This window comes from Oryza brachyantha, chromosome 2 (assembly GCF_000231095.2).
Source record: "Oryza brachyantha chromosome 2, ObraRS2, whole genome shotgun sequence".
Lineage (NCBI taxonomy): Eukaryota > Viridiplantae > Streptophyta > Magnoliopsida > Poales > Poaceae > Oryza > Oryza brachyantha.
This window is the reverse complement of record NC_023164.2, coordinates 19,598,378-19,613,428: the sequence shown is the minus strand read 5'-3', so window position 1 is coordinate 19,613,428 and position 15,051 is coordinate 19,598,378. Positions and strand designations below refer to the sequence as shown.

At 38.4% G+C, this 15,051-nt stretch overlaps 2 protein-coding genes across 2 annotated transcripts; both read left to right on the top strand.

Annotated features, from left to right (window-relative positions):
* Positions 1 to 653: 653 nt before the first annotated feature.
* On the top strand, positions 654 to 4,381 carry LOC102714262 (probable WRKY transcription factor 12). Its single transcript, XM_006647551.3, has 4 exons — positions 654 to 983; positions 1,077 to 1,138; positions 1,267 to 1,440; positions 3,923 to 4,381. The coding sequence occupies exons 1-4, from the start codon at positions 663 to 665 to the stop codon at positions 4,086 to 4,088; spliced, it is 723 nt and encodes a 240-aa protein (XP_006647614.2). The 5' UTR covers positions 654 to 662; the 3' UTR covers positions 4,089 to 4,381.
* Positions 4,382 to 11,302: 6,921 nt separating this feature from the next.
* On the top strand, positions 11,303 to 13,837 carry LOC102703940 (cyclin-P4-1-like). The gene is made up of 2 exons (XM_040521168.1): positions 11,303 to 11,740; positions 13,242 to 13,837. The coding sequence occupies exons 1-2, from the start codon at positions 11,364 to 11,366 to the stop codon at positions 13,528 to 13,530; spliced, it is 666 nt and encodes a 221-aa protein (XP_040377102.1). The 5' UTR covers positions 11,303 to 11,363; the 3' UTR covers positions 13,531 to 13,837.
* Positions 13,838 to 15,051: the final 1,214 nt, after the last annotated feature.

The following is a 15,051-nucleotide window of genomic DNA, read 5'->3' as shown; positions in this document are numbered from 1 at the left end:
CCAGTGCTATCCTGTACGCGGAACAATCGCTGCAATAATACATGCCGAGCCTGAAAAAGCCCTGCTGATCACAGACTCAAAGTAGTGGCGCGGCCAAAAGTTTCTGTCTTAGATATATATAAACAACACTGAAGTAGCAATTAATTAACTAGAAAATCTGGGATAGAAACATGAACCATTCATTGACTGAAAAAGGAAGCACGTGGCACTGACAGTATAAGATCAAGAAGCAAATATCAACAGCGTTTATCATAGAAAACACGATTAATTAGTTAGTTGTGATGTTCCGACATCTATATAAGTAGCACACATATCAGCTACAGAAGGCAGGCCCGACATCTAGCCAAGAGCTGATGAATTAGCATGCACTACTAGCTGGATAGCTCAAGGAGAGGGCAGCAGATACTGAAGCAAGCACTGTACCCACGACACAATTTGTGAGCAAAAAGCCCTTTAAAGGGCACCCTAGACTCCAAAGTCCAGAGAGCCATAGCCCACCACTTAGACCCTGAAAGCATCGACCCTATCAAAAATTGACACCAAAAAGACAGGGAGGAGATCTATCCCAAGAAATTCTATGTCCCAAGAACCACTTTGATCGATTGGGCGATAGATCAGATCACCGCTGCCACACACATACGCCACACGATATAGCTAGCTATATGCATACTTGCATGGAAGGAGGTGGCCAATTGGGGACTTGTCTTCCGAATTTCTTTCTTTTGCCAGATCACCATAGTATGCCTCTTCCTCCTCCACTTCAACTACCGTGCCATCCTAAGCTACTCCAGATGCCATTCGACGAAGAGGACGATCAGCCAGGAATCCATGGCGTGATGCTCTCTTCCGACCACTGTGGGCTGTACCCTCTGCCGGCGCTTCCGTTAGGCAACTCCGGCGCCGCCGCCGCCACCGCAACCATCGCATTAGGGAAGAGTACTGCCGCCGCCGGCTCCATGCCCAATATTGGCGGAGCTGAGGAGGTAAACTGGCGAGCTAGATTTTTTTTTTCTGACCATCAAGTCTCATTTTCTTGCTCGTTATGTTTCATAGAGTATCTTCTTCTTCTTCTTCAGGTGGCCACCTCTGTAACCAAAGCAGGAAATGAGAGCACTACATGCAATGGCTCCAATACATGGTATATATATACATGTGCATGTAGTGAAAAATATGAGATGGCCGGTGCATGTGTTTGTGCTTTGCCCTTCTGTTGTTATGCCCATTAATGAATGATTAATTCTGAGATCCGATTATGGGAGCTTGCAGGTGGAGGGGCACGACGATGGCGGCGATGGGGGAGAAGGGGAAGATGAAGATCAGGAGGAAGATGAGGGAGCCGAGGTTCTGCTTCCAGACCAGAAGTGAAGTGGATGTGCTGGATGATGGTTACAAGTGGAGAAAGTACGGCCAGAAGGTTGTGAAGAATAGTCTCCATCCTAGGTACGTACATGCGTGGCCTAACCCTAATTAGACACATTAATTTAATTAGTTTATTGTCATTTATACATGAATGCATTCCCCATTTCTGATCAATCAACAATTAATTAACAGAAGTAATCTGTACTCATATGTCGATCGATCTTGAAGCCCGATTAGTTTTATTAGGAATACAAGGATACTACCAGTTAAAAGATCAATTTTATGTGGTTCAGAACCAATGTCCTAAACGGGAGAGGCCAGAGATTTATACCATTTTTACGACTGAGCCATGTCAGTCTTGTATTTACCTGAGGGTATATAGGTACCTCGCAAACATTGTAAAATACCTCATACTTTTATACTTTTATGATAGAAACATGCCATGTTGTATGTTAATTGTTTGGACTAAGCATAACTTCTAGTCTCTACACTAACAAAAGATGCATGATTTGAACCCCCCATGCAGACTCCACCACATTATAACATTGTGCCTCTACAACTATTAAAAAAGCATAACCGATTAAGCCATGTCAGTCTTGTTTTTACTCGATCAGTATACTTTTTCGATAGAACCGTGCCAGGTTGTATGTAGAGTTTTTGGGTATAAGTATAGCTTTGTAATCTCTAATCTAACTATGCAGGATTTGAACCCCCACGAGTCTACCACCACACCAATATTTTGCTTCTACAATGTGTTTTTTAATTTCCTGTTGATATTGATTTAATTTGGAATTAATATGTTTGTCTAGTAGCTCGGGCATTATATATGCTATGTTTTGCCTCTAACTATATAGTAGAATTAAAACGCAGCCCGCAAACATTTTATCTAAAAACATAAGATGATCCTTATGTCAAGTTTGAACCAATAATATACTTCCTCCGGTTATTTTTATTTAACACCATTGACTTTTGGAACAAATTTGACTGTTCGTCTTATTCAAATTTTTTTGCAGATATGAAAAATTATATGTCATGATTAAAGTGTTTTCATTATTAAATCAAATCATACAAAATAATAGGTAATTATATATCTTTTAAATAAGGAAAATGGTCAAACGCGGATTAAATAAAGTTCAGTGTTTTAAACTGGGATAACTTTTGTTAGAACATGAAATTAATCTAAATAAAATTTACAAGGTACACACCTTCTACTTAGTTTTATTTAAAAAAGCAAATGATTTTGATGAACAACTTAATTAACTTATCATGCACATATATACTCATCTGTCTCATTTGTTTAATTTATGCATGCTCTCCCCTGATGAGAGATCCTGATGCATCATAATTTGCATCGGATTGTTATATTTGGGTATGGGGTATGTAAGGAGACGTATCAATTAACTAATGAGCTATTATCACAGATATATCTTTAAATGGTACAAAAGGAGCCGTGAGGAAGGTAATTCCATCATGGCAGGAGATTAGCAAAATTAAGGATGCATGTCAGTATATATGTCATTTCGCAAACACGTACAATAGTATGGCTGTAACCTAGTATATATATTATAATTAAGAGCGAAGCGTATGAACAAGCCGTGTGTTATTTAGGAGATGGTAGAACTTGTGAAAATATGTCATTTAATGATCATAAATTACCACGGCCGCTCTAGTATCCTACAGACGTGGTACGGACGTGACATGCCACACATGTTGATGTCACATTGTTAGAGTGACAGATGGGACCCACTTAGAATTTTTTTCTTTTTTCTTTTCATTTTTCATTTTTTTTCCATTTCTTCTCCTTGTCAGTGTAGCTGCATGCCACGTCAGCACCTACATGACATGTCACACCAACACCCAGTAAGATCCCATAGGGTCTATGACAATTTGGGACTAAAATGACATACTTAATTTAATAAGTTGTAGAACTTGGATGTGTATTTTTAGAGTTTAGTATCTATTGACACCTCCATACAAATTTAAGGATATCGCACGTGCGCTCTGCTCTATTACTAATTAATTTGCTATTGCATGAGATGAAGCTAGCTGCAGTGTTATCCCCTAAGAGCAAGTATAATAGCATACTATAAGCTGGCTAAATGCTTATGTGAAGGAGAGAGAGAATGAGAGAGAGTATAAGCAAGCTGTAAGCTTGTAGCCAGCTCAGGCACAAGAACTAAAAAACTCTGTGAGAGTGACATGTGGATCCTGCATTAATGATAAAGAGCTAACTAGTATATGGGTGGGCTAAGAACTGGCTATAAAAAATCTTATAGTCAGCTTGGTAGGTATATTATTAGCCTTGCTCTAATTAACAACCAGAGGCACAGAACGTGTAAACATTAATACGGAAAGATGCTTCTATTTCTATTTCGTACGTTCTATTCGTTTTTTTGTGAAGCTATGCTAGCTGTCTAGTGTGAGCGCACTGTTCATTTTAAAATCAAGATGCTTGTATATATGAATGTATGTGGTAGTATTCATGCATCATGATGCATGCTTGTACAACTCAAGGTCAAAAACTACAAACAATTTTATGAATGGCACGGATGGATGGATGCAGGAGCTACTTCAGGTGCACGCACAGCAACTGCCGCGTGAAGAAGCGGGTGGAGCGGCTGTCGACGGACTGCCGCATGGTGATCACCACCTACGAGGGCCGCCACACGCACTCCCCCTGCGACGACACCGCCTCCGGCGAGCACACCAACTGCTTCAGCTCCTTCTGAATTATTCCATGGTTATATACTAGCTACGACGTACGCACGTACATTGTCTCTCCTTGTTTTCTGACCGTGATTATTCCATCCGTCCAGATATATCAGATCATATATACCTATATGTACACCGTGCGTACGTCTGATTAACTGGCTAGAGTAGCTCTTTCTTTTTGATGTCTGAGATATATAGGACGCGCCGTAATATTGAGCCATGCCTGTACAATGTACTACTACTGCTATAATACGGGACTGTGTGCACGCATGCATGTACAATGTACAAGCAGTCAATAAATTAAGCCATGCAGTATTTCTATGCTCATCAGCAGTACATGTATGTACTAGTTAGCAGTATACTGGACACGGCACGATACGTACTGTTCCAATAAATTAGCATATCTGCTAGCTGTTTGGTAGCAGCAACAGCCAACATGCATGCCGTGCATGCCTAGACTGGCGGGCGATCTGCATGGCCGTATATATCCATCATACTGCAAGTTTGATCGTATCATCATACTACGTAGGTACGTAAACTGCAGCACAAGGCCTGAGAGAAACGCAGGACCACTAAAAGAAGAAAAGAAGAGCGGCGCTCCTTTTACGTATGCACACTGTGTGTACACATGCGTTGCATGCATATGCTTTGATCGATGCGTAGCTAATGATTGTTGCAACAGAGAACCCTGTTCCTGCGAAATACCAACACGGGCTCGCAAACAAACCGCCATCAACTCGCGGTGTTCGTATCCCTTCGGCGTCTTTCAGCTGGTGTATTGATCACAGAAAGCTATACCCACAGTATAGACAGTACTCCATTTAGCACCTGCAAGCACGCACGCAAATCGATCGATCTCTGGTGGTATACTTTGTGGTCATCCTCCCACCGGCAGCACAGCAGCAGCAGCAGCAGCCTGCAGGCCCTCAAAATGAGGTCGTCGGCGTCGCCGAAAGCATGGCTGGAACCGCTGCGGCGAATCGAGGTTCATCATGAAACCACCGTGTAGTAGTAGTAGTCGAGCTGCGTGCGCCGAGAGACCGGCGCCGGCGGCACGCGATGCGTATGTAGAGCAAACGAGCTAGGCTTCACGGTTACGGAAACACGAGCCTAGTCATTTGTTTCGGCCCAAAAAAGTGTTGTCTCACGCGTTCGCGGAATCGCGGGCACATCCCCGCTCCGGCCCAGCCTGAGGCGGCCAGAGGGCTGCGCGTTCGCGGGCATCCCGCTACGGCCTGGCACATCTCTTTTCTGTTTTGTTTTTTTTTCCTTTTCTTAAGCACCACCGCCCCCAACATACTCAGGCCGCGTTCGAGCCCTGCACTAATTAACTTATCCCTTCTCGTTTTTCTCGCGCACACCTCCCAAATTATTAAACGGTATATTTTTAAAAAATTTTCTATAGAAAAGTTATTTTAAAAAATCATATTAATCTATTTTATATTTTTTTAATAATTAATTAATTATGTACTAATCTATTATTACGTTTTCCATGCCAGGGCATAAGTTAACTTAGGGGCACCAGCCGAACGCGGTCTCATTCTCTGGTTTGGCCCATTTATATTTGTATTTTGTTCTGTTTAAAGTTGAGCCCATGAAACAAATAGTTTTGGCGCTTTTTAATGTGCTTAAAAAATATGTATCGAAAATATATCGCTCGGCTCACAGTATTAAAAAGTAAGTGAGTATCGCCTCCTCGGTTTTATTCTAGCTTCGCCCCCCTCACTTCGTCATGTGTAGCGCAAAGTAACGGAGAGCTAACACGCCACATCGCTGCTGGGCGATCGTTTTCTCAAGAAAGCAGCCGTACGTTTGATCTCAGTGCACGTTCGAATATACCGTAACATGCAAATTAAGGGTCTGATTGATAGACTCGACGAGAGGGACTACGATGATTGACCGGCCCCAGTGACCTGAAGATACTCTTCTGGCATTTCATTGATTCATTCAGATGGGAGTAAAACGCAGGACCGTACCTACCTAGAGGCTTCGGTGTTGTTAAACCTACCATGGCATTCTATTTAAAAATTTTCATTAATAAGAAAAAGAATAGAATTCACTTTAAAAGGGCAACTCTTTGGACAATTATAGTATTATACCACCAGTAGAAAAAGAGTAATTTTTACTTTATTAATTACTTGATTAATAATATTTAATAATTTTATTTTTTTGCAATAAAGATCACAATAAAAAGGACGATATTACTCCTTTAAATTTCTACTACACTTAATATTATTGGTACTATAATTTAGTCACAACCGTCCGATAAAAATATATCAACGGTATAGATTTAAATTCTACTACCAATAAAATGTACCGGAGTCAGCCCGAAATAAAAAAAAAGAGGGGGATGCATGAAAGTATAAGCCGTTTATTGCCTTCTTTTCATGCGATCCATCAGTGAGCGTTTTTTTCTTTCTTGTCAAGAAAAAGCGCCTTTCACGTTACCGTAAACATCAGCCTAACAGTCGTTGGGGGGTTGCATAAAAGAAACAGACAAGATTATATGCAACACGATAAGCAACTTGGACTGCTGATTAACAATGCACCAACATGATGTTCGTGTGCACTGCTCCTCCCCCTCCCTCTTTTTTCTTTTGTCAATTTTACAGAGATTAATGTGTCACATCTATGTAACCGTCATGTTTCAATCCATTTATTTGTCAGAAAATTAACGAGCCATTACTTTAGAGAGCCTAAAAGTTATCACATTAATTAAAAGAAATAAGGATAATGTACACGCATTGGTTATCACGTTAACTGTTGATAAAGTACAATTGTATTTGTGTAAACAGAGGGAAAATTTGTATAGCACTCTTAATATCCCACTAAGGCCTTGTTCGGTACGTGGTGTTGATAAGTTAACTTACCCAGTAAAAAAAACTAGTAATATATTAGTACATGATAAATTAATTATTTTATTAAAAATATAAAATAGATTAATATGATTTTTTTAAAATAACTTTTCTATAGAAAATTTTCATAAAAAATATACCGTTTAGCAGTTCGAGAAGCGTGCGCAATGAGGAAGATAAGTTAACTTTTGGGGCTCTCCGAACGTGGCCTAAGTCACTAACTTCGTGGCCTCGTGGGGCTTTGATGTACATGTCATTAAGAGAATATTGAGCAAGTAAAGAATATCGTCAACTTTGGTAAATAAGGATAAATTTCATCTAATCTGATTATGCTTTAAAATTCTAATTCCATGCAAAATTGCAAGAAAAAATCGCTAGTTATTTTTTATTTTTATGAAATATTGCGTCATTTGCATGTATATGTATTCATTGTGAATCGTGCATATATCCAAAGTTGTTGATGATATGATTGTCCATGTAAATTTTTAAATAGAATACTATATGTTTGGTATCCAAAATCTACATCATATAATTATTTGAAATCTGTCTTATATAACACAATTCTAACTTCTAAGGCAAAATAGACAAAACAGATGTACCCAAGAAGCTAATTAGTCTTTCTAAAAGGAAAAAATGATGGCGTTACAGCACTATTCAGACCACGTTTGTCATACTTTGGCTGGCGAGAATTCAAACCTTGTTTAGCCGAGGTTATTATAATTTAGTTTTAGACTTGCTACATTAGAAAATTTGTGTGCACAGCTCATTGACTAAAGTACTACCAGGAGTAGTATTTTTTTATATATATTGTTTGCTTGATCACAACTTCACAAGCTATAGGATGAGCGTGTCCAGCCTTCCCATGCACCCATCCGTAAAGAAACGCAATTCATTAGTATAAATCTACACATATTTGATGTGCAGGTTCTGTTTGATGTATTCTACTGATAATATAATTTAATCAATATCGTTCATATATTTTTATAGGATAACCGCGATTAAATTATACTAGCAACAATATTAGGTGCAGTAAAAATTTAAAGGAGCAATATTGTCATTTTTATTGTGATCTTTATTGACAACAAAATTAAAAAAATACAACTAATCAATTAATTAACAAAGTATAAAAATATTATTTTTAATTAATGGCTGAGATTAGTTATATTGGTAGTGTAAAAACTACCAGTAGAATACACCGGAGGAAATCCTGATGTGCATGTTCATTTCCCAGATATTACGCGTGTTTTGAGGAGAAGGGGAGAGTAGACACAAAAGTGATTTAATTTTTAATTCATTATTAAAAAGAATACGAATTGGAGTACTAGATATTTCTATAGAACTATACAATATACACTATAGAAAGATATGGATTAAAAAAAGAAGTATTTCGCTTCTGAAAATTTTTGCGAACACTATTTAAATGTACTTGCTTTTCTATAGATAAAATAAACATAAACATAATATTGCGTATAGTAACTATAATATATTTTCAATGAAATATGTTGCACATATTTTTCTATGGGAATATTCACCTTACGTTTATTTTTTATATGTGGCTATACATTTAGATTAGATTAGATTGTTTTTAATATTAAAAAGTTCAAGAATAATTTTTGAAAATAAAAATGAGAGTAGGTGAGGTGGTAGAGTTTGTCACAGCCACTAACTTTTTAAAGACATATATAATATTACCTAAAATGAATACAAATACATTTTTATGAAATATGTCGTCCATTTTTCTATGAGAGTATTCATCTTAATTTGATTTTATATGTGGCTATATATTTATATTTTTTTTAAATATTAAGATGTCCAAGAAATAATTTGCAAAAATTACAGCAGAACTAGGTCGAGTGGCGTATCATCGTCGTCACCACAAAATAGATACAATGGTCTGGTTGTCAGCTACGCTGACACACACCCATGTGGCAACATGTAATGTCGCCACACCCTGACCAAGAAGACCGTCTCGTCGCCACCATTGTTGGCGACAAGCCTTATCATCACCGCTAATGGCGATACTCGGTGGATTGCTGTTATAGCAATTGGTGAAGCAGGAACTTTCTAAACTTTTCTCGCAAGCAGGATGTTTTTACAGATTCGATGGAAAAAAACGCATATTTAACGAACCCAGGGGATTGCACACATTTTTTCACGGACCTATCATTTACAACCTTTAGCTTCTACTGTTATTGATATTTTATATACAACTATATATGTATATAGTGTTATAATCTGAATCCATCTTGATATAATGGTGAAGGTCTTTTTTTTCTTTTTCTTAGAATAATGTGATAAATTATAGTCTCTAGAGCGAACATTGTAGCATCTTTTCAAGTTGTAAAGGGAATTGCCGCATATACTTTATACGGAGCTAAAAAATTGATGTAAAGTTAGATTTAATATATACACTTCAATTTTATTTCTATAGCTATCACTATATGTAAAAGTATGTTTGGAATTCATATAATTTTTTTAGCTACTATGTCATATTCTTGTAATGTTTGGATTTCGTATACAACTCTTAGATTTTATTTATATAGGTTTTTATTTCATATACAACACTTAAATTCTAGCTTGCTTAACTTCTATTTCTCGGTAGATATAATTATATTTGTATATAACTATTTGTGTGTTTGGTTCAAAAGATATGGTGGATGGCATATGGCCACCGGGTTTTTGGTAGTGTTTGGTTCACAGATAAGGGATGAATATGGTGTTCATCGAAGGAAGATTTATCAAATAGTTGGATAAATGAATCTGGCTAATTTGACTAGATGGACCATCCACCGTTGCTAACAAGGATTATTAGTAAATAATTAGTGACAATTAGTATATTTTTGTGTTAATTAGTGATTATTATTTTAAGATTACTGTTAACGATGAATAATTAGTATATTTTATTGTTAATTAGTACTAATTATTATAGGATTAGTGATAATAAGTATAATTTTATGGATTAATAATCTATTATTTTTACTCCATCCACCCTTTACCCCAACCAAACAAAAATTGATTCATCCCATCACCCAACCAAACAACTAACTTGCATTATTATATCTTGCATTATTATATCCAACAAAATATAGATCACCATATCCTTTCTATCGAACATTGCTCGTGAACCAAATGCACCTTATATCGCTCAATATATACTATTATAGTCTGGATCCACCATAATCCTGTGATGATGATTGTATTTATATTTCATATAAAACTATCATACTCCTATTGTTTTGTTTTTGCAACTGTTTATAAGCCAAAATTTGTATTTTAAAACTTGATTTTGGAGTATAATTTGTGGTTTTTCATTGCAATTTATTTTACATCATTTGATTTTAAATCGCTATGCATACGTGTATAAAAGTTTTACCCATGATTTATTTTTGTTTGCAAATAAGTCAATTTTCATTTTCTCAAAAAAGCTAGAACTATATAAGGTTTGAATTTCATATACAACTATTAGATTATGTTTCTATCTGTTTGGATTTCTTATACAACTTTTACTTCTATATTTCTATCTAAAAATATAATTGCATTTTGTATGGAGTTATTGATTCTATATTGTTATAATATGGACCCATCATAATCTAATGGTTAACATATTTTGTCTTTTCTTGAATCAATGCGGTAATTTCTAGCCTTCAAAATGAATACGGTGACCTTTCAAGTTGTATTTGTAATATACTCCATCCAATTGACTTTTAGATCTGACCATTTGTCTTATTCATTTTTTGTGCAAATATACAAACATTTAAGTCACTCTTTAAATGTATTTAAGTAATAAATAAAATCATAATAATATAATAAATAATTATATATTTTTTTATGCCATGAAATGTCCAATATAGACTTAAAAGCCAACGGTATCAAATAAAAAATTGGATGGAGTAATAGTTAGATAGGTATATATATTTTGTTTCATACTCCTATTATGTAAGGGCAAAAACTATATTTTGATTTTCTTTTAAGAAAAAGAAGCTTCCTTTGGTTTGAAGGAATAGTTATGGATTTTATAGGATTCCAATCCTATGGAATTTTTTTAGGTTCTCGTTTGGCTTTTTCAGATTCGAAAAAAAACAATTTATAAATAAAAAAGTTATATGCGTGTTTTTAGTAATTTAAAAGTAGACACTAAAAACAAACTAAGAAAAAGGCTAAAGTTAACTTTAAATTTAAAGTTGAAAATTAAATTATGGCTTATAAGCATAATAAAAATAAAAAGATGAGACACTTTTTCTTAATGACAATTTGAAACAATGGATTAGACCAACGAAACATTTCTTGGTATGTGATGGACACCCGATTCCTGCGCCGGCCCGTTCCATATAACGGATTCCATGCTCTCTCTCTCCCTCCCCGGCTGCTGCTCAGCTCTGAGGGTCAGCACGTGCGGCGCCAACGCGCCCCTGCAGAGTGCAGAGGCGAGGGAAAGCCATGGCCGAGGGCGAGGGCACGGGCACGGGGCTGGTCGAGAGCGCCCGCGGCCGCCACGACATGCCGCGGGTGGTGGCCGCCCTCGCCGGCATCCTGGAGCGCGTCGCGGAGCGCAACGACGCCGCGCCCGAGGAGCCGGCCGCCGCGCCGGCGTCGGCGTTCCGGGCGACGACCAAGCCCGGCATCTCGGTTCGCGCGTACGCGGCGCGCATCGCGCGGTTCGCCGGGTGCAGCCCGGCGTGCTACGTCGTCGCCTACATCTACCTCGACCGGCTCCTGCGCCGCGGCCGATGCCTCGCGCTCGCCGTCGACTCCTACAGCGTGCACCGGCTCCTCATCACCGCCGTGCTCTCCGCCGTCAAGTTCATGGATGACATGTGAGTTTCTCTGCAAAGCTGCTTACTCTTCGTGCGTATGGTCTCATGATCAAGGAACAGAACGATTTTGACCAGCTAATATGTAGGTGCAGTTACACGTAACAAGATCATCTTCTTTATTAGTTCTTGGAATATCTAATGGGAAACATGCAAATTAACTCTGTTTGAACTTTATCGTCGAAAAAAAAAGAACTTGGAATAGAACTCACTCTGTTCCTGGCATGTTGAATCTCAGTTTGTGAATATTCAACAGAAAACTAAATTTCAACAGCCGAGTGGTGAATTGCCGATCGGATATTTGCTAAACCAGCTGAATTTTGTACCGTGCTTTGGGTTCAACCTAGAGTAAGATTATTTCAGTTCAACCGCTTTGTTTCTTCTGCTTGTAGTGAGCTGTGACAAAGTGCTTTATTCCTACTCGACATAGGCCTGTTATTTTCACAGACTTCCCTTGTTTGAGACACTGCCAGCTAGGAATAAGTTGGGAGTGTCTTCGAAGTAACTCCAGCATCATTCCAGTCCCAACTTCAGATATTGTGCTGTTTTTACAAATTACAATTCACCTCACAATAACAATTGCAATGTAATATTCCAAAAGAGCCCCCATTTTAACAGTCCTGAAATGGCTGGTAAAGAGAATCTTCCAAAATTGTTACTTCTGTGAATCCTATTGTCTTACAGCAACCACCTGCTAGTAACTGTCGGTGCTTACGTTTCGCATTATTTTCGTACACAGTTTCTTCTTTTTTCTTGAGGCAATACAGAAGCACACCTCAATTCAAAAGCCTCTTGCAGTAATCATGCACCAAAGAAGCCACACTTGGTTATGTTTCGCTGTGAAAACTACTACCTTGCAACGGGTACCCCAAGTGATTTGTCCTTGCAAACAAAGGCAGTACGTGGACAGAATTATGCTTGTCCAGCAAAGCAGGAAAAAAAATTGAGGTGGTTTCACTGTTCCTTGCGTCCAACCACACACATCCACCGTGGACCCAAGAACATAAACCAGAATTTCCACCCTGCCTCCGGCCCCTCGCCTTTTTGTTTGGAATTTAATTCAGTGCCAGTTGTGGGGGATTGAGACTGGCAACTTGCCTTGTGCTGATGCTTGCGACTCAATTTCCCCATGTCAGAGCTCATCAGGAGCATCTCTTTCTAACTATCTTTTGGCCAAGAGTGACACTGTGACAAATACTTAATTGGCCAACTTGGCCTCCCTCCTGAACGAGCCGGGTGCCAATTCGGTGATTCTGGTTGTGATTTGTTTGGTCGCTTGATCCCTTCGATGCTACTGGCGATTGTGCGTGCCGTCAATCATTGGAGGGCAATCATAAACGAGGTGAAGGAATGGACGGAGCATATAGGCAATATACAGTGTGGAAATGCAGTGATATATACTGTCCCTTTTTTTTGTTTATCTTTGAAAAGGTTAGGCTGAAAAGGAACGGATGATTAGCTAGTTTTCACCTTTAACATGATCGATCGATCTGTGTATGCACAGATGCTACAACAACGCCTACTTCGCCAAGGTCGGGGGCATCAGCCTGGCGGAGATGAACTACCTCGAGGTGGACTTCCTGTTCGGCCTCGGCTTCGACCTGAACGTGACGCCGGAGACGTTCGGCGACTACTGCGCCGTGCTCCAGTCCGAGATGCTCATCAGCGGCGGCGCGGGGGCTCCTCCGGCTGCCGCCCCCGCCGCGCCGCCGAGGCTGCACTACTGCTGCCTGTCCGAGGACGACGCCGGCAGCAGCTCTCTGCGTGAAGCGGCGCCCATGGAAGCAAGCTAGCTAGCTAGTGTCGATCGATCGATCGATCCTATATATCATGTGCTGCATTGGTGTTTTTCTTAGCTTATATGCTGCATTAGTTAGTGGCAGCTGCTTCGATTTAGTTTAGACTGCTAGCTAGTACTCCCAATCTTGCATGATGCTGCAGCAAGCAACTAAGCAAGTCAGTAGCCAGCAGTGCATTCTTGCTGTGTGCACTCTTCCGTTGTTTTTGTTTGGTGTAGTGTGTAGATGATCTGTGAAAAACTAGGTGTGTGTCTGTACTACGAGCAGCAGTTATATTCTGCGATTCCTATATAAATTTTGATGGCAAAAGTAATCCTCAATCTCTGCCGAAAAGTAGTCGACCACACAAAGCTAACTCGGGTTGGCTTTGTGATGTGTGTGTGTCTCACTGAAATACTGGGTGCAGTAGATGCGCCAACCACTACTGAAAGGCGAGAGATGTGATGGTAAGCAATGGGCGGTAGGGCGCACCAAGATCCTATCGCAATAATTATTACATGCACCGAAATCTTGGGTGCTGGAGGGAAACGAAATATGACTAGTGAATTTGTTCATGCTCGCATAAAAGAAAAGCATGGTCATGGCTCATGATCTGTATCCACTGCTTGATGTCAAGTGTGCAAAGCACCTGAACAATTCTTCCGTCTGAAAATAAATCTAACTTGTAGAGATTAAAGTTTATCCCTAAATAAATTAACTTCTGTATTCTTATCAATTGTTGGACTACAAATCAAAAAAAAATTATATGTTCAACAACATGTACATAACCATCTACCAATATTACTTTTATATTAATAAAGGTGATTGCAACCAATCAATATTACTTTTATATTTATAAGGGCAATCACAGTGTATGACAAAAGTTATGATTTTCATATCCTATATGTTACGAAGACAACTAGCAACTACTCTTTTAATATAAACACGACTAATTAATATTGGAATTCGATATTATTAGTCTTATTATGTATTGGATTGTGTATAGCGATCATGCCTCATCATGTACTAGTTTTCTTCTCTTTATTATTTATTTAGTTGACACTATTACATTTGTATTGTGAATGCTCTAAAGAGCATTAAGTATTTTTTTACTCTCTATTAATGTTGCATTAGGATTATATGAATCTATTTTTTCTTACAGAAGAAGTACAGTCTATTCTACATTTAGAGAATGTAATTCTATAGCCACGTATAGGCCCACTAAAACAAAACTTCTTGTGAAGAATCTATCTTGTGCTTGTGAGAGCAATCCTAATCCAAGACACAAGGTATGATTTGTATACCTTTTATGTCATAAAAAATTAGTATTAGACATCAATCTTACAATACAAATACTATTATTTTACATTTGAATTTAATGTTATTCACATCTCTCGTCATGTCATATCATGTCTCATACAAGATATGGTTCCCTTCTCTTTCTTCATTGACTAACCTGTTACGTCATCTTTTATCATATATGACAGTTTATTTAATTCTAGAGACACTATCCTAATAATTGCATTGTGATTGCCC